Source organism: Phyllobates terribilis, unplaced genomic scaffold, assembly GCF_046119375.1.
Source record: "Phyllobates terribilis strain yellow unplaced genomic scaffold, ASM4611937v1 Scaffold_7__3_contigs__length_470593459, whole genome shotgun sequence".
NCBI classification, from domain to species: Eukaryota; Metazoa; Chordata; class Amphibia; order Anura; family Dendrobatidae; genus Phyllobates; species Phyllobates terribilis.
In genome coordinates this window covers 131,106,397-131,129,079 of record NW_027362767.1, presented here as the reverse complement: position 1 = coordinate 131,129,079, position 22,683 = coordinate 131,106,397, and the positions used below count along the sequence as shown (strand labels likewise).

At 42.4% G+C, this 22,683-nt stretch overlaps 1 protein-coding gene across 9 annotated transcripts in view; it reads right to left on the bottom strand.

Moving 5' to 3' along the window:
* The window catches only part of MTA1 (metastasis associated 1), a 133,994-nt gene that overhangs the window by 54,774 nt on the left and 56,537 nt on the right, over positions 1-22,683 (bottom strand). For 4 of the 9 annotated variants that reach the window (XM_073639150.1, XM_073639151.1, XM_073639154.1 and 1 more), the window contains exons 16-17: positions 21,400-21,555; positions 4,610-4,645 (exon numbers count right to left, since the gene is read on the bottom strand). In XM_073639150.1, the coding sequence (XP_073495251.1) occupies positions 4,610-4,645; positions 21,400-21,555 (192 nt within the window). Of the gene's footprint in view, positions 1-4,609; positions 4,646-20,248; positions 20,763-21,399; positions 21,556-22,683 lie in introns of those variants that run through there. The other 5 variants (XM_073639152.1, XM_073639157.1, XM_073639155.1 and 2 more) reach the window with 3 other exon arrangements.

Sequence of the window (22,683 nt, the reverse complement as noted above, 5' to 3'; positions counted from 1 at the left end):
GGAGTACGGGTTCACGACTGGCCGCACAAGGACCAGGGAGTACGGGTTCACGACTGGCCGCACAAGGACCAGGGAGTACGGGTTCAGGACTGGCCGCACAAGGACCAGGGAGTACGGGTTCAGGACTGGCCGCACAAGGACCAGGGAGTACGGGTTCAGGACTGGCCGCACAAGGACCAGGGAGTACGGGTTCAGGACTGGCCGCACAAGGACCAGGGAGTACGGGTTCAGGACTGGCCGAACAAGGACCAGGGAGTACGGGTTCAGGACTGGCCGCACAAGGACCAGGGAGTCCAGGTTCAGGACTGGCCGCACAAGGACCAGGGAGAACGGGTTCAGGACTGGCCGCACAAGGACCAGGGAGAACGGGTTCAGGACTGGCCGCACAAGGACCAGGGAGAACGGGTTCAGGACTGGCCGCACAAGGACCAGGGAGAACGGGTTCAGGACTGGCCGCACAAGGACCAGGGAGAACGGGTTCAGGACTGGCCGCACAAGGACCAGGGAGAACAGGTTCAGGACACTGGCCACACTGGGACCAGGGGACCTCACAACTTTACTGCTAGAACAACACACTACCTAATGACTTAGTGTGTTGCTTGGCACCTCCCTATTGGGGAGGGTGCATTTTAAACAAGATGCCTCCCAGCTATTGGCTGGGAGTCATCTTGCAGGTGACCTATAATAATAAATGCCTCTCAGCAACAGGCTGAGGGCATTTTACTATATTCGTATTGCCCCTTTACGAACAGGGAAGTGCGCGCACTAGGCCGGGGCTCAGTACAGGAAGTAGGCAGGGAGCACGCCAGGGACCACGTCGTGTGGTCATAGTAGTGAATATGCCAGCGCCCCTGCATGGAGGAGGAAGGGGAACCATGCATTACATTCTCTGGCCGTGGACAGCAGAGAAAAATTGTTCAAAGGTTGCAACACAGGATAAGTTCCAAAAAAATTCAAGCTGTTCTGCAGGCTCAGGGTGTATAAGCGTCAGCGCGATTTATCCGTCAACATTTGAATTAAATGAAACGCTATGGCAGGAGATCCAGGAGGACCCCTCTGCTGTCACAGACACAAAAAAGCTAGGCAGCAATTTGCTAAAATGTACATTAGTAAGCCAAAATCTTTCTAGGAAAGCGTCTTGTAGACACATGAGACCAAGATAGAGCTTTATGGTAAAGCACATCATTCTATTGTTTACCGGAAAAGGAATGAGGCCTACAAAGAAAAGAACACAGTACCTACAGTCAAATATGGTGGAGGATCAAATATGTTTTGGGGTTGTATTGCTACCTCTAGCACTGGGTGCCTTGACTGTGTGCAAGGCATCATGAAATCTGAAGATTAAAAAAAGGATTTTGGGTCGCAATGTAATGTCCAGTGTCAGAAAGCTGGGTTTGAGTCCTATGTCATGGGTCTTCCAGCAGGAAAATTATCTCAAACATACTTCAAGAAGCATCCAGAAATGTATGGAAACAAAGCGCTGGAGAGCTCTGAAGTGGCAGCAATGAGTCCGGATCTAAATCCCTTTGAGCACCTGTGGAGGGATCTTAAAATTGCTGTTGGAAAAGGCGCCTTCACATATGAGAGACCTGGAGCAGTTTGCAAAAGGAGTGGTCTAAAATTCCAGTAGAGAGGTGTAAGAAGCTGATGGTTATAGGAAGTGACTGATTGCAGTTAATTATTCCAAAGGGTGTGCAACCAAATATTAAGTTGAGAGTGCCAATTTCATGTATGCCAACACTTCGGCTCATGACATTATATTATATATATATATTATACACACACACACACAGTACAGACCAAAAGTTTGGACACACCTTCTCATTTAAAGATTTTTCTGTATTTTCATGACTATGAAAATTGTACATTCACACTGAAGGCATCAAAACTATGAATTAACACATGTGGAATTATATACTTAACAAAAAAGGGTGAAACAACTGAAAATATGTCTTCTATTCTAAGTTCTTCAAAGTAGCCACCTTTTGCTTTGATGACTGCTTTGCAGTGTCTTGGCATTCTCTTGATGAGCTTCAAGAGGTAGTCACCGGAAATGGTCTTCCAACAATCTTGAAGGTGTTCCCAGAGATGCTTAGCACTTGTTGGCCACTTTGCCTTCACTCTGCGGTCCAGCTCACCCCAAACCATCTCGATTGGGTTCAGGTCTGGTGACTGTGGAGGCCAGGTCATCTGGCGTAGCACCCCATCACTCTCCTTCTTGGTCAAATAGCCCTTACACAGCCTGTAGGTGTTTTTGGGGTCATTGTCCTGTTGAAAAATAAATGATGGTCCAACTAAACGCAAACCGGATGGAATAGCATGCCGCTGCAAGATGCTGTGGTAGCCATGCTGGGTCAGTATGCCTTCAATTTTGAATAAATCCCCAACAGTGTCACCAGCAAAGCACCCCCACACCATCACACCTCCTCCTCAATGCTTCATGGTGGGAACCAGGCATGTAGAGTCCATCCGTTCACCTTTTCTGCGTCGCACAAAGACACGGTGGTTGGAACCAAAGATCTCAAATTTGGACTCATCAGACCAAAGCACAGATTTCCACTGGTCTAATGTCCATTCCTTGTGTTCTTTAGCCCAAACAAGTCTCTTCTGCTTGTTGCCTGTCCTTAGCAGTGGTTTCCTAGCAGCTATTTTACCATGAAGGCCTGCTGCACAAAGTCTCCTCTTAACAGTTGTTGAAGAGATGTGTCTGCTGCCAGAACTCTGTGTGGCATTGACCTGGTCTCTAATCTGAGCTGCTGTTAATCTGTGATTTCTGAGGCTGGTGACTTGGATAAACTTATCCTCAGAAGCAGAGGTGACTCTTGGTCTTCCTTTCCTGGGGCGGTCCTCATGTGAGACAGTTTCTTTGTAGCGCTTGATGGTTTTTGCAACTGCACTTGGGGACACCTTCAAAGTTTGCCCAATTTTTCACACTGACTGACCTTCATTTCTTAAAGTAATGATGGCCACTCGTTTTTCTTTACTTAGAATTTGTATTATGGCAATAAAAAAGCAGCTAACAGTCTATTCAGTAGGACTATCAGCTGTGTATCCACCAGACTTCTGCACAACACAACTGATGGTCCCAACCCCATTTATAAGACAAAAAATCCCACTTATTAAACCTGACAGGGCACACCTGTGAAGTGAAAACCATTTCTGGTGATGACCTCTTGAAGCTCATCAAGAGAATGCCAAGAGTGTGCAAAGCAGTCATCAAAGCAAAAGGTGGCTACTTTGAAGAACCTAGAATATAAGACATATTTTCAGTTGTTTCACACTTTTTTGTTAACTATATAATTCCACATGTGTTAATTCATAGTTTTGATGCCTTCAGTGTGAATGTACAATTTTCATAGTCATGAAAATACAGAAAAATCTTTAAATGAGAAGGTGTGTCCAAACTTTTGGTCTGTACTGTGTAATATCTATATATACACACAAAAATAGCTGTCGTTGAAAATCTCACCCTTTAAGGGCATGTTCACAATTCGGGCAGAAAATATGCAGCGTATTTCAGTGGTAGCAAAGTTGGACAAGATTTTACCAAGCTTTAGCCACAAGAAAAAATATCTGCACTGCAGGTCAATGTTAAATCCACAGCGTGTCAATTGATGTTGTGGACCAGTCTCCTGGTTTGTAGAGTAATGAGATCAAGAATGAAGTCAAAATTGTCAACAAACCCCATTTGTTGGACCACTGCTCGTCCCAGGAACCAACGGCAGTCACGTGGATCGAAACTTCATGGGAAGATTGCCATAGTAGTGTCACAAAACAGTTTACAATTTGTGGTTTCTGCAGGCAAGTGTGCACCAATGTCTGCATGAAAAATTTGCCCCGAGTGGAAATACTCTGAGGTCCCAAAGCTCGGACCCCCATGTTGGTTTCACCCAACATAAGCAAGGTCCTCGGCTCTAAGTGTGCCTATTTATATGTATGGGAACGGTCATTCACATCAACCAAAAAAAACAAACAACCAAACAATGAGCTGAAGGACACTTTCAGTTGGTGGAGCTTACAGAATCCCGCGGGAAAAAAAATTACTATAAATCAGTGAAGCATCTATAACCATGGAGAATATTTGGACTGCTCACCCTTTCTTTTTTGCTCCAAAAAATAATATTTGGGGTCTTTCAAAAATGTCACAAACTAACAAGTTGAACAACGTTAATAGTATTATACAGTGATTGTTAGTAGAAAAATGACTGGAAAACTAATAACTTATGGACCTAGCCACAGTATAACACAATGATAAAGCTGGCCATAGGTAGAAGGAATGAAGTTTACAATCTGAACATACCACGTGTATGGTACTAAAAACTAATAGAAATTAATTGTACATAAATAAGATTAATGTGAACATTAGAAAGATATAAATTTCCCCAAAAAATAAAGAAAATAAAATTTTTGACATACCGGATGAAAGTACGGCTATGGCCAACTTTAGTCATGACAACTACAATGAGACAAGAAGCGTTTATGTGATCTGACCGAAACAAGCAAAAACAACGAAAAAACACTAAGCCAAGCAACACAAAGCCTAGTGAGTGAGTCCACAAAAAGGCACACTTTATTATATCCTTTACATATGGCACATTGAAATCCTTACCCCTGCTAGGCATCAGCAGGCGCTTCTTCATGTTGCCTGTCCAAGAAAGAATAAATAGGAGAGAGGAAAGAAAACAAGAAAATGGTACATGAAATAAACGGTAATAAACATTCATTTAGTTAACAAAGAAACCACAAAATACTACAAAATAATAGTATAATACAAGACAATAGAAAAGCAAAAAAGTCAAAATATCCCACAGCTGAAATTAAATTGATATCTATAAACAGTGGAAGCGTCAGCACAAAATGACTGTACCCCCTCACTATTTTCTAGTGAAAACTTTTTCAGGAAACTCTCCATGTTTGGGGAGTTTTGCATTTTCCTGCAGTAATTTTGCAGAGTCTTTAATTTCCGGTAGTGTCTTTTTGCAGCTTTTTGATTGGACGGTGCCTAGTTTGGAGCCTCTTTATAGAAGGGACATCCAGTTTCTTTTCTCCCGCCAGGCAGTTTTGTATACCTGAAGCGTTTAACCCCTTCACACCGCAGCCCTTTTCTGTTTTTTAGCGCTTTCGTTTTCTGCTCCCCTTTTTCCCAGAGCCATAACTTTTTTTTTTTTTTTTTAATTTTCTGGTCTATATGGCCATGTGAGGGCTTGTTTTCTGCGGGACGAGTTGTACTTTTGACTGACACCATTGGTTTTACCATAGAGTGTACTGGAAAACGAGAAAAAAATTCCAAGTGCAGTGAAATTGCAAAAAAGTGCAATTCCACAGTTTTTTTTTTTTTTTTTATTATGTTCCCTAAATGCTAAAACTGACCTGCCATTATGATTCTCCAGGTCATTACAAGTTCGTAGATGCCAAACATGTATAGGTTCTTTTTTATTTAAGTGGGAAAAGTCACACTGAATGTAACGGGTCCGTGAGGACACAAGTGCCAAAAATTTGACGTGTGAAACGGGCCTCGGCGAAAAGAAACTCCGCAGAGAAAAATCCACAGAAAAATACTTTGCAAAAGGTGGAAAAAAATCCAGAGCATGAATTCAAATGATGGGAACTGTAAACTTGCACTGCAGGTCAATATTCCCATGGATTTTTTATGCAGCCAGACGCCCTGATTTTCAACATGGCCTGTTTTTCTCACAGTATCCAATTGACACAAACACAAAAATTATGGATATTAAAGCTTAGTTGACCCACTGCTTACTTTCGTTAACCCGGTTGGGCATAGAATCATTGATTTCTGCTATCTTGACCTGTGGAAAGTTGTCCGTCTTCGCATGCAAGTATCGCCCAGCCATATTATATGGCATTCATGGTAGATGACTGACTTGCCCATGGATTATTGGAAGATGACCCAATATTCTTAGGTAGGCGGCTCTGATCAAGGAGGATGGAGCCCCTTGCCACAATGCTAAAAAGACCCAAGACTGGCAAAAAAAAGGCATCGTGTAGAGTGACACCGTTCACAAAAACCTGTTTTCCATGGAGAGCTTTTATACTGGGGGTGAGTTTTGCGGTTTCATTAAAAACAGAATTTTATCACTACAGGACTAGGTGCCTCGTGCCTCCTGGTCCAACTACTCCCCCATCACTGGTTAGCAGCTGACAAAAAAACACAGAAAGTTGTCAATCAGTGGTGTGGGGGCGGGGTTATACAGGGCTCAGCATTCAGAGCTCTGCTAGATCTGCAGCAGAGAAAACGGATTGTATCACAACTGCTGCACCCAGAAATCTAAGTGACACATTGCTGGAATCAGGGTCTCAGCTCCTACATCATGCTGAGGTCAGGTTACATAGTATAAACCTGCTGACAGACTTCCATTAACTTTTGCCTGGAGTTTCACTTTCATCATTGTGTAATGTAAAGTTATGCAACTTTTTAATATACTTTGTCAAAGATTTATTTACGCCCCAAAATTGTGGCCTCATTGGCGCCAACAAAACGGTATAATACCTTGCACTCTATTTGTGTGTTCTAGACCAATTCTCACTTATTTAATGGGGTTTTCCGTTTTTGGAAAATCACTGTCCCCCGGCTGCAGTTTATATAAAAACAAACAAACCGTCCCTTACCCGTCCCGGTTCCTGCACAGAGTCTCCGCCGCTGCTGTGCTTATGTCATGTTGACAGCGCTGCAGCCAATCAGTGAGCAGCTTGTGTTGGCTACCTGGGAAGAGCCACTGAGCTCAGTTATTGGCTGCAGTGCTACAAACAACAACAGACACCGGAAGCAGCGGCTGAGACTCTGCGACTCAGACCTGACAATTTTTTTAGGATTTTGAAACAAACTGGAGCTGGGGGAAATGGGTTTTCCAAAACTAGAAAACTTTGTTAACAAGGGGATGTGACCTAACAAAAAAGGGATGCGTCATGTTGACAATGGGCGTAGCTTAAAAAGCAGCACAGTGTATAAAAATTGTGAAAAAAAAACTATTGGTGCAAAGTAACGTAACCAATTTGTGTACACTTAGGCCAGACAGTCTAAAGAGGTGCCAAAGTTTTCATTCAACTTGAGCCACTTTTTTGCTGCCCCATAAAGTAGGCTCCGAGACCCTGATTCCAGGGCTGGGTTACTTACTGGGCTGCTTCTGTGGCTCTGCTAGTCCTCTACCATTGATTGCCAGCTTTCTGCCTATGCACAGTGTAGAGGGAAAGCAGTCAATCAATGGTAAAGGCAGGGTTATACAGAGCTCAGCAATGAGAGGACTAGCAGAGGTGCAGCAGCTAAAACAATGAATTCAACAAATTACAGTAAGTCCAGTAAATGACACGTTGCTGGAATCGGGGTCTCTGTCCCTATTTTACCCAAGATTAAGGAAGTATAAATCTGGTGGCAGATTCCCTTTAAAACATCTAGATAAAGGAAAAATTTGCATTCATTGGCGGCAAGTTTTGATCTCGAGTGTATGAAATTGACAAAAGTGTTTTAACCCATTATCTACCAATGTCCTTTTTTTGGGACGCCTAATTTTTTGATTCTAGCAACTAAGATTTTCTAATTAGGTCCAAAAAAACAAAAAATGCTAATTTGGCAAGTAATGGGTTAAGAAATTAAAGGGAGTGTCACCCCAAAACTCAATTTAAAAAGTTATGAAATAATCATATCTGGGACTTCTCTCCTATATAAAACATATCTGTTTAATTGTTTAAGTTATGATTATCCAGAAAATGATTTTTAATTGTTATGCAAATTAGGCTGTTCGGTGAACCGATGGCGCTGCCAAGTTCTCCCTTTATTGACACTACTCGCTTGCCTAGAGCAAGCTTGCATGAACTGAAGACTCGGCCGTGCACACATATACACACCGACACTGCAGGGGTGGAGCAGGTGCGCACACAATCCTCTCCTGTCCGATGTGGCTGCTCGCTACACAGATCCATAGAGATGTAGTGAGTGGCTGCAGCAGACAAGAGAGCGGGAGGTGTGTGCGCCTGCCCATCTGCTGCAGTGTCAGTGTGCACCCACTGCTGAGCTCCCAGATCATCAACACTAGCTCTGGGCAAGAGAGCGCCAATCAAGAAGGCAGAACAGTGCAATGCGAATATGGCCACGCCATGGGGGCACCGGAAACCCTCATTTCCAGGATAATTAAAGATAATTTTCCAGATAATAATAGCTGCGAAAACTAAACAGGTATGATTTTAATAATATAAGTCCCATATATGATCCAATTAGTTTAATCTGAGTTCTGGTTTGGCAGACGCAGTTATAAAATGACTGTGGAGCCGTAATGCTCACAAACTACTGACAGGTTTGTCCGATGTCTCTTTATTGGTTCTGCTGACCTTCTGTCCATGCCACATTTAGGCTTTATTTTTCACCTTTTAATTTATCCTAAAGGGAAGCCATCATTAGAAATGATCTATTATTTAATCAAGTTAAATATATTTTTAAAAAATATTTTGCCAACTTTTTCTTTTTTTTTTTAAATATATTATGATCTGTATTAAAAATAAAACATAGAAATGTTGCAATCCTCACACTGGCCACTGGGGCTTTTTTAGACTCTAACTTCCTGTTGTTGCAGGAAACAACACATGTACATTAGCAGCAACAGTCAGATCCTGACCCCATCTTTTGTATTGAAGTGTCTATTGAGCATGTGCCAAGGTCATTGTGAAGAAAGGGGAGGCGGTGAGCTGTGCCTACTGTGATTGGTGGATCCTGTGTCATCAACTGTGTGTAGGAGTGTCACATGTCATTGCAATCCTACCTCTAATGATAATGAGCCTGCTGAAAAGTCTTCCTGGAAGGACATGAAGTATGGGCCCAATTCAGCTTTAAACACCAGTATTCTGGAGTAAAAAGGTTTGAAAAGTTGTATGATTTTGGCACAATGGACAGCTGTGCTAAAATTATGTGACTTCTAGCATTTTCACCCAGCTCCAACAAAGCGGGCCGAACTGAGGTGGGATGAAAACCACTCATCAAATTCATGACGAGCAGCGGCGCACACAGAGGTCCAAGCCACTTTGCCAGCCCTCCTAATTCATGAATCAGAAGCATCTAACTCCAGCCCATCTCATCATCAAGACCAGCGAGAACAATGGCGGTCTTCGGGTCCTAAAAAAATTTTTTTAAAAAATCACCAGTAGCCAATTGTGAAAATTGCAAGATTATAAAAAAAAAAAAAAAAAGTTCATAAAAGATAGTTAAATATAACAAAAAAAAAAAAATACATGCAACAAAAGTCTCATTTAAAACAAGAGGGAATTTTCTGATAATTGCTTCTCTTTAAAAAGGGGCTGTCTGGGACTTTTACATTGATGAAGCCCAAAAAGAGGTATTGAAAAAGGGACAACAAAAATAATTCATAAATAATTCAATATTTTAATAACAATCAATCAGACATAAAAACAACACAAAACCAAAGACATTTTAAAAAGGATATGGATTAAAACAGAATAGCTCAAGAAGGGGAAGGGTATTCCCTCATAAAGATAGTTATAAAGCCCTCATAAACATAAATAATATAATTAAACCATTAGTCATGCATATATAGATAATAAAAAAATATATATGTATCACATGCCCCAGGACTAAATAATTAATTCACCAAAGATAATGAATACTATATTCATGATAAGCCTGGAGGTATAGATAATATATTTTTAAAGTGCAAGTGCAAAAATATACCTTCCCAGGTTAGGGGTTAAACATGTGTAGTAAAGTATATACACCGGAACTAGACATCTTCGGTACAAATAACATAATGTAGGGCTACATATAACATGATTAGATATTATGGAGTAGCAACAAGAGAATCATGTAATGAGGACATACCACAACCCCCTCACAGCCACTCCAGGGAGTGTGATGAAGCAGGAGCGAAGCAGCGTTGGATTGGTGTGTGGGGGTTGTGGTATGTCCTCATTACATGATTCTCTTGTTGCTACTCCATAATATCTAATCATGTTATATATATCACCTTATATAACATCACCTTATGTTATTTGTACCGGAGAGGTCTAGTTCCGGTGTATATACTTTACTACACATGTTTAACCCCATTTTTGCACTTGCACTTTAAAGATATTATCTATACCTTCAGGCTTATCATGAATATAGTATTTTCATTATCTTTGGTGAATGAATTATTTAGTCCTGGGGCAAGATATATATATATAATACATACATTTTTTTATTCTCTATATATGCGTCACTAATGGTTTAATTATACTATTTACACTTATGAGGGCTTTATAACTATCTTTATGGGGGTATAAACATATTCTGTTTTAATCCATATACTTTTTAAAATCTCTTTGGTCTTGTGTTGTTTTCATGTCTGATTGATTGTTGGTAAAATATTGAATTATTTATGAATGGTTTTTGTTGTCCCTTTTTGAATACCGCTTTTTGGGCTTTGTCTCCTATTAGTTAGGTATTTGGGGTTTATTGTAGTTTACTGTTGGGATTTCCTTCTTTTCATAGGATTTATTATTTTACATTGATGGCCTATCCTTGGGCTAGATCATCAATATCTGATTGTGTGGGTGCGACACCCCCACCAATCAGTAGTTCCAAGGACTGTCAGCGGACGGAAGTGCTCAGTTGCGGAGCGGCACAGCACAGCTACGTCAATTGTACAGTAGCCATGATGTGATACTGCACATCCGCCCCCGATTCATATCAATAGGGGGCAGATGTGCAGTACCCGGCCACAGCCACTATGCAGCTGATGGAGCTGTGTTGTGCAACTCCGCAGTTCAGGACAACCCCTCTAAGAGAACCTGTCATCAGAAAAAATGCTATTAACCTGCAGATATGGGGTTAATCTGTAGGTTAATAGCATTATCATGCTGCCCGTCGCCTGCACATAGACGAATGCAGCGGGGAGAAAATGAACTTTATTCCCCCGGCAGCGTTCTGGTTTCAGTCACGAAGGCGGCGCCGGCGTGGGTTCATTCACCGCTCTGAGTATACAGAGTGGCGGCTGTAACTGCGTCCCCGGCACGGACTGATACTGGCTCTGCATTAGAGCCGGCTGTCAGTCAGGGCCGGGGGTGCAGTTACAGCTGCCGCTCTCTATACACAGAGCTGTGACTGAACTCGCCCTGGCGCCGCCCCTGCTACTGATACAGGGACGCTGCGGGAGGAATAAAGTTAATTTACTCCCCGCAGTGTTCGGCTAAGTGTAGGCGCCGGGCAGGTTAGTAACAGTATTAACCTGCAGATTAATAGCGTTTTTTTTTTCTGGTGACAGGTTCCCTTTAAGCTCTGCCATAGGTAATGCCGCGAGGTCAATCTATGCCAAAAGGGGGCACCCAGAATTTATTTTTTGAAGGTTCTAAATAGTCTAGCAATAGTTCGCTTTTATGAATAACCAAATGGATCCAAAAGTATGAGATCCACTAAAAAGAAGAAAAAAAAAAAAAAAGTTCACTTCCACAAGACGGAAGATCCAACATACAGATGTAAATATATATAGGAGTACATTCCAGGTTTTTGTATGGATCAGTAAGCAAATTAGCAATCTATACAGGTTCTCATAGTTTTACTGGAGCAGGTTTAGGGTCAGTAGTAGGAAACCATGCAGCTTTATCATGCAAGTATGAATGAGCCCTTTCTCTGTTTGCTTTGAAGCCAGTGCACCATTTCTGAGATGAAGACTTGGACATTCCCCATATTGTCTTGCATTACATAAACACAGGGCTTTAGCTGGACAGAGTATATCATATTAGTTTATGACTGTGACATCATAGCTGCCTGCTTTCCCTGTGGATGCAGCAATGACATCACTGTAGCTACAGCCAATAACTGCATTGGACTGCCCAGGAAACCACCGCTGGCCTCCAAGAATCATGCAGCAATGGTAGTTTTTTTTCCTCCAGTGAAGCTATGGACTATTATGGACCCATACACAATCATTTGAGGGAATAGGCTAGAAACGAGGCCCGAGGTTTACTTATTGAGCATAAGGATATGTTCACACAGGGCGTTTTTGTGTTGCTTTTTTTTTTTTTTTTTTTTTTTTTGTTCTCCATGTGAAAAAAACAAATGCTGGCAGGAAAAAATCTGTGTGTGCATTTTTTCATGTTTTTTGTCACTTATTTCACTGGGTGAAAACGTTGCAAAAATTGACATGCTGCATTTTGGCAAGGCTACAAATACAGTGGGGAAAATAAGTATTTGATACACTGCCAATTTTGCAACTTTTCCCCCTTACAAAGAATGGAGAGGTCTGTAATTTTTATCGTAGGTACACTTCACCTGTGAGAGACAGAGTCTAAAAATAAAAACCAGAAAATCACATTGTATGTTTTTTATGTAATTAAACTGTATTTTTTTGCATGAAATAAGTATTTGATCACCAACCTGCAAGAATTCTGGCTCTCACAGACCTGTTAGTTTTTAAGAAGCCCTTCTACTCTACACTCATTACCTGTATTAATTGCACCTGTTTGAACTTGTTACCTATATAAAAGACACCTGTCCACACAATCCATCAATCCAAGATCTGTATGGAGGAGTGGGCCAAAATCCCTGCTGCAGTGTGTGCAAACCTGGTCAAGAACTACAGGAAACGTCTGACCTCTGTAATTGCAAACAAAGGTTTCGGCACCAAATATTAAGTTCTCATTCTCTATTGTATCAAATACTTATTTCATGCAATAAAATGCAAATTACTTATGTCAAAATCATACAATGTGATATTCTGGATTTTATTTAGATTCTGTCTCTCACAGGTGAAGTGTACCTAAGATAAAAATGACAGACTTCATCCTGGTATGTATGGCCCCCCTCATCGCTCTTCCTGGTATGTATGGCACCCTTCATCCCTCTTCCTGGTATGTATAGGGCCCCCTCATCCCTCTTCTTCGTATGCTTGGCACCCCTCATCCCCATCCCGCTGCACACAAAAAAAAATAAACAAACAATCATATGCACCTCCTCTCTCCTCCAGCGCTGTGTCCCGCTTTGCTGCCAACAGGGATCTCATTGTGTGAGCTGCTCATGGAGTCACTGCCATGCACCCTCACACTGTAAGATGCTGTGCCGGAATAGTCACTGCTCCCCACACCGGGACTGTGTGCGTAAGGAGCAGTGACCATTCACTCACTATAATGGCGCGCACACTGTACCCGCAGCACGGCTCCTCCTGCAGCTGGCGGAATATTCATGGTCTCCCAATAGCGAGCACACAGACCACAAAGCCGCGCTGCGGGTACAATGTGCGCGCTTATTAAGGAGAGAGTGAATGGTCACTGCTCCCCACGCACACAGCCCCGGCGGTGGGAGCAGTGACTATGCCGGCACAGCACTTCACTGTGTGAGGGCGCATGGCAGGGACGCCATGCGCGGCTCACATAGTGAAAGTGTCGGCAGCAGAGCAGGACGCAGCGGTGGTGCAGAGAGGCGAGTATTTTTTTTTTTTATTTTGAGTTAATTTTTTTGTGTGCAGCTTGATGGGGATCAGGGGGTGCCAAGCACACCAGGATGAGAGATGAAGGGTGCCATACATACCAGGAGCCGAGCTGCAAGTACAGTGTGTGCGCTATTAAGGAAAATGAATATTCACTTCTCCACACGCCCATGGGCGCGGGGAGCAGTGAATATTAATTTTCTTTAGCAGTGAACACAGTGTAGGATGCAATAGCTGGCTACTGCCTCCTGTGCCCTGCTCCTCCACCCTTGCAGCTCCCCCCACAGTATATATATTAAATATTAAGTTCTGTTTCTCTATTGTATCAAATACTTCTGTCATGCAATAAAATGCAAATCAATTATAGTCGATATATATATCGGACTATAAGTCGACCCCCCACTTTCCTCCAAAACTTTGGTACTTATTTTCCCCACTGTATGTGCTGGAAAAAAAAAAAGCAGCGTGTGGATAAGATTTTAGAAATGTCATTGCTCGTTCTGCTTGGAATATGCAGCAAAAATGCCGTAGTTACGCCACGTGTGAACATAACCTTTGTCCTGCAACTATTGAGGAGCCCCTTCTCTTGTTTTTCAGACTGACTGCACTGAACATGCTGCATTCATGACCTATACGTAAACAATTTCAGGTCTGTAGAATTAAGTCCAAACGATTTCTGGTTAAAAAAAAAAAAAAAAATTAGACTGGAGAACTGGATCGCTATAAGGCCTTGAGAAGTTTTAGGATGGTTTGTGGCAGCAGTTTTGTGCAAAAGCTAGTCTGTTACTCATCCATTACAGACTACAGGAAGATGATGTTTACATGCATACAAACATAGCAGTATTATTTGGGTTAGATTTCATGAATGTGTTAGAATGTGATAAAGGAGTGCGAGTAACATGCAACAGTTCAAAAATTATAGGGTTTCTACGGTAAAAACAAGCTTTCACTTATCTACAGGATAGGTGATAACTTGTTCATCGGTGGAGGTCCGAAAGCTGGGACATTTAGTACTCCATTTAGTAACAGGGATCAAAGTGCCTCGTTGGGGATTAAAATTCCCCTTTGTACCTATTGGTGGTTTCCAGTGCTCAGACCTTCGCTAATCAGTAGGATCAATGGATAATTGATAATTTGTTTTAACTCAACAGCCCACCATCAGGTACATTTTTTTTTTCTTACTTAAATTGAGGCTAAAAAAAAATTTTGCAATTTGATTTCATTAAAAATTTTGCTGTGAGGTTTATAACTCTTTCTGTGCTCCTCTCAGTTGATTTAATTCCACAGACCACATCAAAGTTGAATGTGCCAGGAAACAAAGTGCTTGTGAAAGCCAAATGGGAGCAACATTTTTAATGAAACCTAATGCAAAAATTTGGATTAGGCCACGAGCCCACTATCAGTAATTTTTCCTCAGGAGTGAGAGCCAAAACTAGGTGAGGAACAATCAGAGAAAAGGTATGTGACGATACAGCGTATAATCATAATCAGCCAGACGATTAGATTTGTTAAGCCAAGAGAAATACACTATTGTGTTTATGTTGACTTGTAAATGGCTGTGTATTTCTGTGGCTGGTCAACAAGGTCATACTATTTGTATAACTCTGATTGTGGTCTCCTCTTGTGTCTGTGAACAATGATGTTTGTTACTATGCTAATTACATATTATACTAAAGGCAGCTGAATGTTGATTTAAAGAGTCTCCTACTATACCAACTATGGAAATATATTAGCTCAAACAATGAGACCTGAGTGAGCCCTGCACCTTGACCTCTGACTGATTGCCTTAGCCACATATGTAAATATAAAAAAGGGTTTTTCTATCCTGCAGCGAAAAGAATTGAAAGAGACTTTACAAGGAGAACCAAAGATCACACTCTCTCAGACCATCGGCTTGGTAGCATGGCTTTAACCAAAGAGACTCAGATTTGGATTCTACATGATTCCGGCATAAGGTTATATGGCCCCGACTGGAAAGATACGGATCTGCTCCATTGACCATCATAGAGCCCATGGATATATTTTGGGGAGACCAGGTTGGTACGATGAAGTCACCTGGCCCCATGGATATGTTGTTTGGGGTTGCCAGGTGGAACCCTCTGGTCGCCTGGAACCCATGCAGACATTCGGAGAAGGCAAATTGGGACCAGCTGTTCATCTGGCCCCATGGAAACTCTCGGAGAGGCCAGGGTGGGACCCTCAGGTCTCCTGGCCTTGTACCTCAATGGACTGCTAGCTTCCTAAGCTTGCAGCTAAAGTCTCTCTCTGGAGGCCTGCCAGAAGAGGGGGGCCACTGGTTAAGGTAGTTGGCCCTAGAAGTCCCAAAGTCGCAGCTGCTCTATCCCAGGTGGACCAGCAGAAGGGTAAGACTGTGTAAGGTTGTACCATCTTGGGTATTTGCTGGGACTGTTCTGTGTGTTTATTGTCCGTTTGGTGGTTTAATGAAGTATTGCCACGCTGTTTTACCCTCACCCTGTGTTGTCTGAGTAGTACTACGACCACGGAAGACCCCGGGTCTTCACAAGGTATAATAGAAACAATTCACAGACTCTGCATTTTTCACCCACTCCTGAGAAAAAATACTGACAGAATACTGACCAAATACTGATAGAGGGGCCGTGGCCTAAGTCCCAAATACATGCATTTAAGTTATATATATATTTCCCGTTAAGAAAAAAAAATAGTTAAGAAGTAGTATAAAAAGTTACGCCATCAAATAAAACCAGCAATTACTCATTTCTGGAAAGATTTTACACTACCTGTTAGATCCTGGAAATCATATATACAATTGCTTCTGCAGTATTATTAAAACGTCACACCAGCCATCCATAATCTTTGAAAAAATAATTTTATTTGACCTCTTAAAAAAAACTGTAAATTTGTAAACAGGTTATAACTCATAATAATAAGAAACAAGCACATGAGTAATTCTTCATTTTTAGAATTAGATGTGACGGGTGGCAAAATCCCAGACGGCCAAAACAGGCCATAACTGTACAGATTGGAGTCTCTCTCTCTCTATATATATAGAAAATATTCAAGTGATCGGAAATACTGAGAATTTAGAAACCAAAGTAAAGGAGGTCGGGTCACAAATATGATTAGAATACAAAAAAAAATGCTTTAAGAAAAAAACAAAAACACAAATCGTCATATAAATAAAACAATAATTTAAGACAGTTTCACTCTTTATACTGTATTTTGGCAGGTGCAGGAAAAAAAGAAATAATAAAAGCAATAGGTTTGTCCGACTAGGACAGCTTTCGGAACAGATCGTCCATCTTTTTCTTGTGAAGATCAATAACATGCTGCTCTAATAGTGGCAGGAAAGGGAGAAGTATAAAACAGTCGCCTCTATAGGAGTTTATTGGAAAAACGGGTTTAAAAATTACTTCAATTTCGTGGTAGCAAATATGACACTAACGATCCTTTAAAACTGGTTTTACACACTGAACAGTAAATTCAGGATCCTCCTCACCTGTAAATGGTTAACAAGCCAACATATCGTCAGTATTGTAAAAGCGTTATTCAAAAAAGGTCTAGACGCCCATTAAGAGTCACATCGGTGGGCTCTGAAGCGGAGACCACCATCTATATTGTACTAGAACAGGTCCTGGTGCGGTTTTCACAAAAGAATCACTGAACTTAAGTGGAAAAGGACAGTTTCACGCATCCGTTTTTTTTTTTTGCGGTCTATATATGGACCAACATGCCCAGTCTAATGGCAAACTTAAAGGGAAACTATTATCAAAAAATAATCCATTGTTTGATTCAGATTTTTTTCCATATTAAAATAATCAATAAAAAAAACAAAATAAGTAATCTTGCAACTTTCACACTGGCCACTGGGATTTTATATTCATGCTTGCTGTCATTTTCACTAAGAGTTTTCAGCAGGCTCCTTATCATCAGAGGCAGGATTCTAATGAAAGGTAACACCTCCATATACAGCTGCTAAGACGAGATCAACCAATCACAGTAGGCGGTCACAGCTCCCCCTCTTTCACAATCACCTATGCAAACGCTCATTAGATGCTACAATACAAAAGTACGGTCGATTTTGTTCATTGTGGCTAATGTACATGTGTTGTTTCCTGATACAACAGGAAGTTAGAGCCTAAAAAAGACCCAGTGGACATTTGGGAGAATTGCAAGATTTCTAATTTTTAATTATAATACAGAATGTGATCTAGAAAAAAAACAACAAAATAATAAAACGAAAACCTGATGTAAACAATAGGTTATTATCTGATGATGGCCTCCTTTTAAAGCCTCAGACACATTTGGGGAGGTAGGACGTCTCACAATTAGGGCGGGCATCGCTGTCACACATACGGACTCTGAAATTTGCCAGTCTGAATGTGGCTTAAAGGTGCCCGTATACCTTCAATATCTGTTGGCCGAGAGCTTGTTAGGCTGACAACTATTTTTTAAGGTTCCCCTATACACCACAACACATGGTCGAGTGGGCTATATGCTCCATAGGAAGAGGGTTAACAGCCACCGCCAAACGCCTAGGACCCTTTTTTTCCGCTGACATCTGTTGTCCAAGAGTTGGCACATCTCCATACCTGTAGGATAGTCCCTCCAAAACTGGCAGGTTCTGTCAGCTGTATGTATGGGACCTTAGAGGGGTACTTCAGTTATCTTCTATCTTGTGAATAAGCACTAGATCAGTGAGGAAGTTTAACCAGTGATGATCAAAATTGGGCCATGTTTTAATGAGCCGCAATCACCGCCGCTCCATCCATTCATACTTCAGAGAATCAATGGAGTGTCAGTGCTCCGTTTCAAAAGAGGGACAGAATTTCACAATTTTTGGGGATCAATGGGTGTCTTTGTGGTTAGACCCCACACCAATCTAGAGGTTATTCACAAGATAAGTGGATAGCTCTTCAGTTACTGAAAAACGGTCTAGAAGTTTTTCAACACTACCACGATTCCAAAAAATAATGTTCACTTGTGGGCAGTCCCCAATCCACGAAAACAGACACTGACACCTGTTAAAAAATCTTGACCAGAACTTTGACGGAGCCAGTTGGCTTTCTAGAAGCCTCCCTATTCTTAATCAATTGGTGGACTTTGCTATTGAGTGTTAGCGCTACTGAAGTAACCACAATGCCAAGCACATTTATGTACAGGTGTAGAGCGGTTTTGGAAAAGCAATCAAAAAGGTTTGCTAATATCAGAAAACCAGTCTGAAGGGATTTGTGTGGTCAAAAAGATTTTGATGACCTATCCGACACCTGGAAGCTGAGCTGGTGAGCATCGATTTGCAGAACTAATCTGTGACCCTGAAAAGAGCCTCCTGTCTGACGACATCATGTGCCGCAACGATGACGTGGCATTGCTGTAGTCACCTCGCAACGATGACGTGGCATTGCTGTAGTCACCTCGCAACAGTGACGTGGCATTGCTGTAGTCCCCTCGCAACGATGACGTGGCATTGCTAAAGTCACCTCGCAACGATGACGTGGCATTGCTAAAGTCCCCTCGCAACGATGACGTGGCATTGCTAAAGTCACCTCGCAACGATGACGTGGCATTGCTATAGTCCCCTCGCAACGATGACGTCACATTGCTGTAGTCACCTCGCAAAGATGACGTGGCATTGCTGTAGTCACCTCTCAACGATGACGTGGCATTGCTGTAGTCACCTCGCAACGATGACGTGGCATTGCTGTAGTCACCTCGCAACGTTGACGTGGCATTGCTGTAGTCACCTCGCAACAGTGACGTGGCATTGCTGTAGTCACCTCGCAACGATAACGTGGCATTGCTGTAGTCACCTCGCAACGATAACGTGGCACTGCTGCAGTCACCTCGCAACGATGACGTGGCATTGCTGCAGTCACCTCGCAACGATGACGTGGCATTGCTGCAGTCACCTCGCAACGATGACGTGGCATTGCTGCAGTCACCTCGCAACGATGACGTGGCATTGCTGCAGTCACCTCGCAACGATGACGTGGCATTGCTGCAGTCACTTCGCAACGATGACGTGGCATTGCTGCAGTCACCTCGCAACGATGACGTGGCATTGCTGCAGTCACCTCGCAACGATGACGTGGCATTGCTGCAGTCACCTCGCAACGATGACGTGGCATTGCTGCAGTCACCTCGCAACGATGACGTGGCATTGCTGCAGTCACCTCGCAATGATGACGTGGCATTGCTGTAGTCACCTCGCAACGATAACGTGGCATTGCTGTAGTCACCTCGCAACGATGACGTGGCATTGCTGTAGTCACCTCGCAACAATGACGTGGCATTGCTGTAGTCACCTCGCAACAATGATGTTGCACCAGGCTGTTTAATCAAAAGAGGAGTCGCCATGTACAAGGTGGTTCTCCCGTTCAGTGCAGTTCTCAGGGCAGCCCCATTATAATGTTTACACCCAGCAACAGCTGAGGATGCCAGGTGTCGGACCCCCACAAATCGGATATTCATCATTATCTTATGAATGGACAACCCCTTAAAGTCTCAACATCTGTAGAAAACCCACCAATATGGCTCTAAAGTCATGTCTGATTGATACATGATAAAAGCCCCTGATGAAGGTCCCCTTTACCATTCCAACTTGGAAAATCTAGATCTCAGATTCCCACAGAAGAGCTATGCCTAAAATATAGGAATGACATAAGTCGTAACTGTAACAAAAGGTAAAAAAAAATACACGTTAAGCAGGTGGAGCAGAGAGGAAGCCTGGCATGCAATTAGTGGCATTACTCCTAGACCAGTTAATGGAAAAATGACTGGTCCAAGCCCGGCCGTCAGCTGTAAACAATAAATGTCCTATAACATGTGAACAAATGAAAGACAATGGAGGTGGAAATGAAGGATGAAAATGTGCAAAACGAACACTGAAATAACAAAAAAAAAAATATATATATATAAAATAAGCCTTAAAACAACATATAAACTACTATATGATGATATTTCCAGGAGTACTGTGGCCTCAAGGATACTGGATGATGAAATGGAAATGATTGACACATGAAGACTCTTGACTTATAGTTCCAGATTGCAGTGATAGTCAGTCCCAGGTCATGGAAGTTCGCAGCGTGTGTCTATGTAGCGGGTAAATCAATGTGGGGGGGGGGGGGAGAGAAAAGTTAACACCTTATCCATTAAAAAAAGAAAATAAAAAAAAACAACGTCGATTTAGGAACTCCTCACAGCTTCAGTCCAAAAATTAAAAGGTGCTCCATTTTCTCTCCCCATCCTGTTTAATCTGCTTCATTATTTTCTCCTTTCTACATGCAAGGAAGGACATCGTTCTCTTTCCATCCATTGGGCTTAGTCGGACATCTTTGCTTGCTGATCTGTCCTTAAAATAGTCTGCAACACATTTTGAAGTTATAAACCCGTGACATGTAATTTTTGTACCAAACGTACAAAGTAACAAGAAAAATTACAAACTATGTGCGGCTGAAATTAGAGAAATTTCGCTACTTAAAAGGGGACTTGTCACCAAGTGAGAAGTGGGCTGTTTTTGTTCTCATTTTACCCAGTTTAATCCGCTTTTTTTTTTTTTTTAATTCCCCATACGGTTTTAGAGATAAAGGCCTTTTTGTTTAGTGTTAATTTTTATTCTCTTTATCAATGAGGAGCCTTAAGTCATGCCCCAGAGGATCCAGGTAATGATCATACAAAGCAGCACTTTTCCATACCGTATAGCGGATTTAAAACAAAAAGCGGTATACTAGGGGGAGCAGTGAGATAAAAATAACAGCCACTTTTGACCTTGTGCTAGGTCCTCTTTAAATTTTAAACACTAGATTAGAATTTGGTACTGTGCAATCTCATTCAATACAGAATTATAGAACAGTCCAAGACTGTGTTTAAGATTTCAATCTTAAAGTTTTGGAAGCCAAAACTAAAATATATTTAAGGCTGGGAAGCAACTTATATCAAGACCGAAAATAAAACGCCTATAAAATAAACAGACAAAAAAAACAAAGTACAAAACACATACCGTCCATACCATTATGTTGCTCGTAACTGCGCTTGCCCAGGATTGTCGGCGACCCATTGTTGATCACGGGGCAAGATTTAGATGGAGTCAGGGAGTTATTGATGCTTGTGGAAATATTTTTGATCGACTCTGGCTTGGGAGTGCAGGGATGCGCCTCTGGGGAATGACAAGATTCGTATTAATCTTACAGATATACACTGCTCAAAAAAATACAGGGAACACTTAAACAACAGAATATAACTCCAAGTACATCAAACTTCTGTGAAATCAAACTGTCCACTTAGGAAGCAACACTGATTGTCAATCAATTTCACATGCTGCTGTGCAAATGGAAAAGACAATAGATGGAAATTATTGGCAATTATCAAGACACCCTCAATAAAGGACTGGTTCTGCAGGTGGGGACCACAGACCACATCTCAGTACCAATGCTTTCTGGCTGATGCTTTAGTCACTTTTGAATGTTGGTTGTGCTTTCACACTCGTGGTAGCATGAGACGGACTCTACAACCCACAGAAGTTGCTCAGGTAGAGCAGCTCATCCAGGATGGCACATCAATGCGAGCTGTGGCTAGAAGGTTTGCTGTGTCTGTCAGCGTAGTGTCCAGAGGCTGAAAGGACTACAAGGAGACAGGCCAGTACACCAGGAGACGTGGAGGGGGCCGTAGGAGGGCAACAACCCAGCAGCAGGACCGCTACCTCCGCCTTTTTACAAGGAGTAACTGGAGGAGCACTGCCAGAGCCCTGCAAAATGACCTCCAGAAGGCCACAAATGTGCATGTGTCTGCACAAACGGTTAGAAACAGACTCCATGAGGGTGGTATGAGGGCCCGACGTCCACAGATGGGGGTTGTGCTCACAGCTCAACACCATGCAGGACGCTTGGCATTTGCCACAGAACACCAGGATTGGCAAAGTCGCCACTGGCACCCTGTGCTCTTCACAGATGAAAGCAGGTTCACACTGAGCACATGTGACAGACGTGACAGAGTCTGGAGACGCCGTGGACAGCGATCTGCTGCCTGCAACATCCTTCAGCATGACCGGTTTGGCAGTGGGTCAGTTATGGTGTGGGGTGGCATTTCTGTGGAGGGCCGCACAGCCCTCCATGTGCTCGCCAGAGGTAGCCTGACTGCCATTAGGTACAGAGATGAGATCCTCAGACCCCTTGTGAGAACATATGCTGGTGCGGTTGGCCCTGGGTTCCTCCTAATGCAGGACAATGCCAGACCTCATGTGGCTGGAGTGTGTCAGCAGTTCCTGCAAGATGAAGGCATTGAAGCT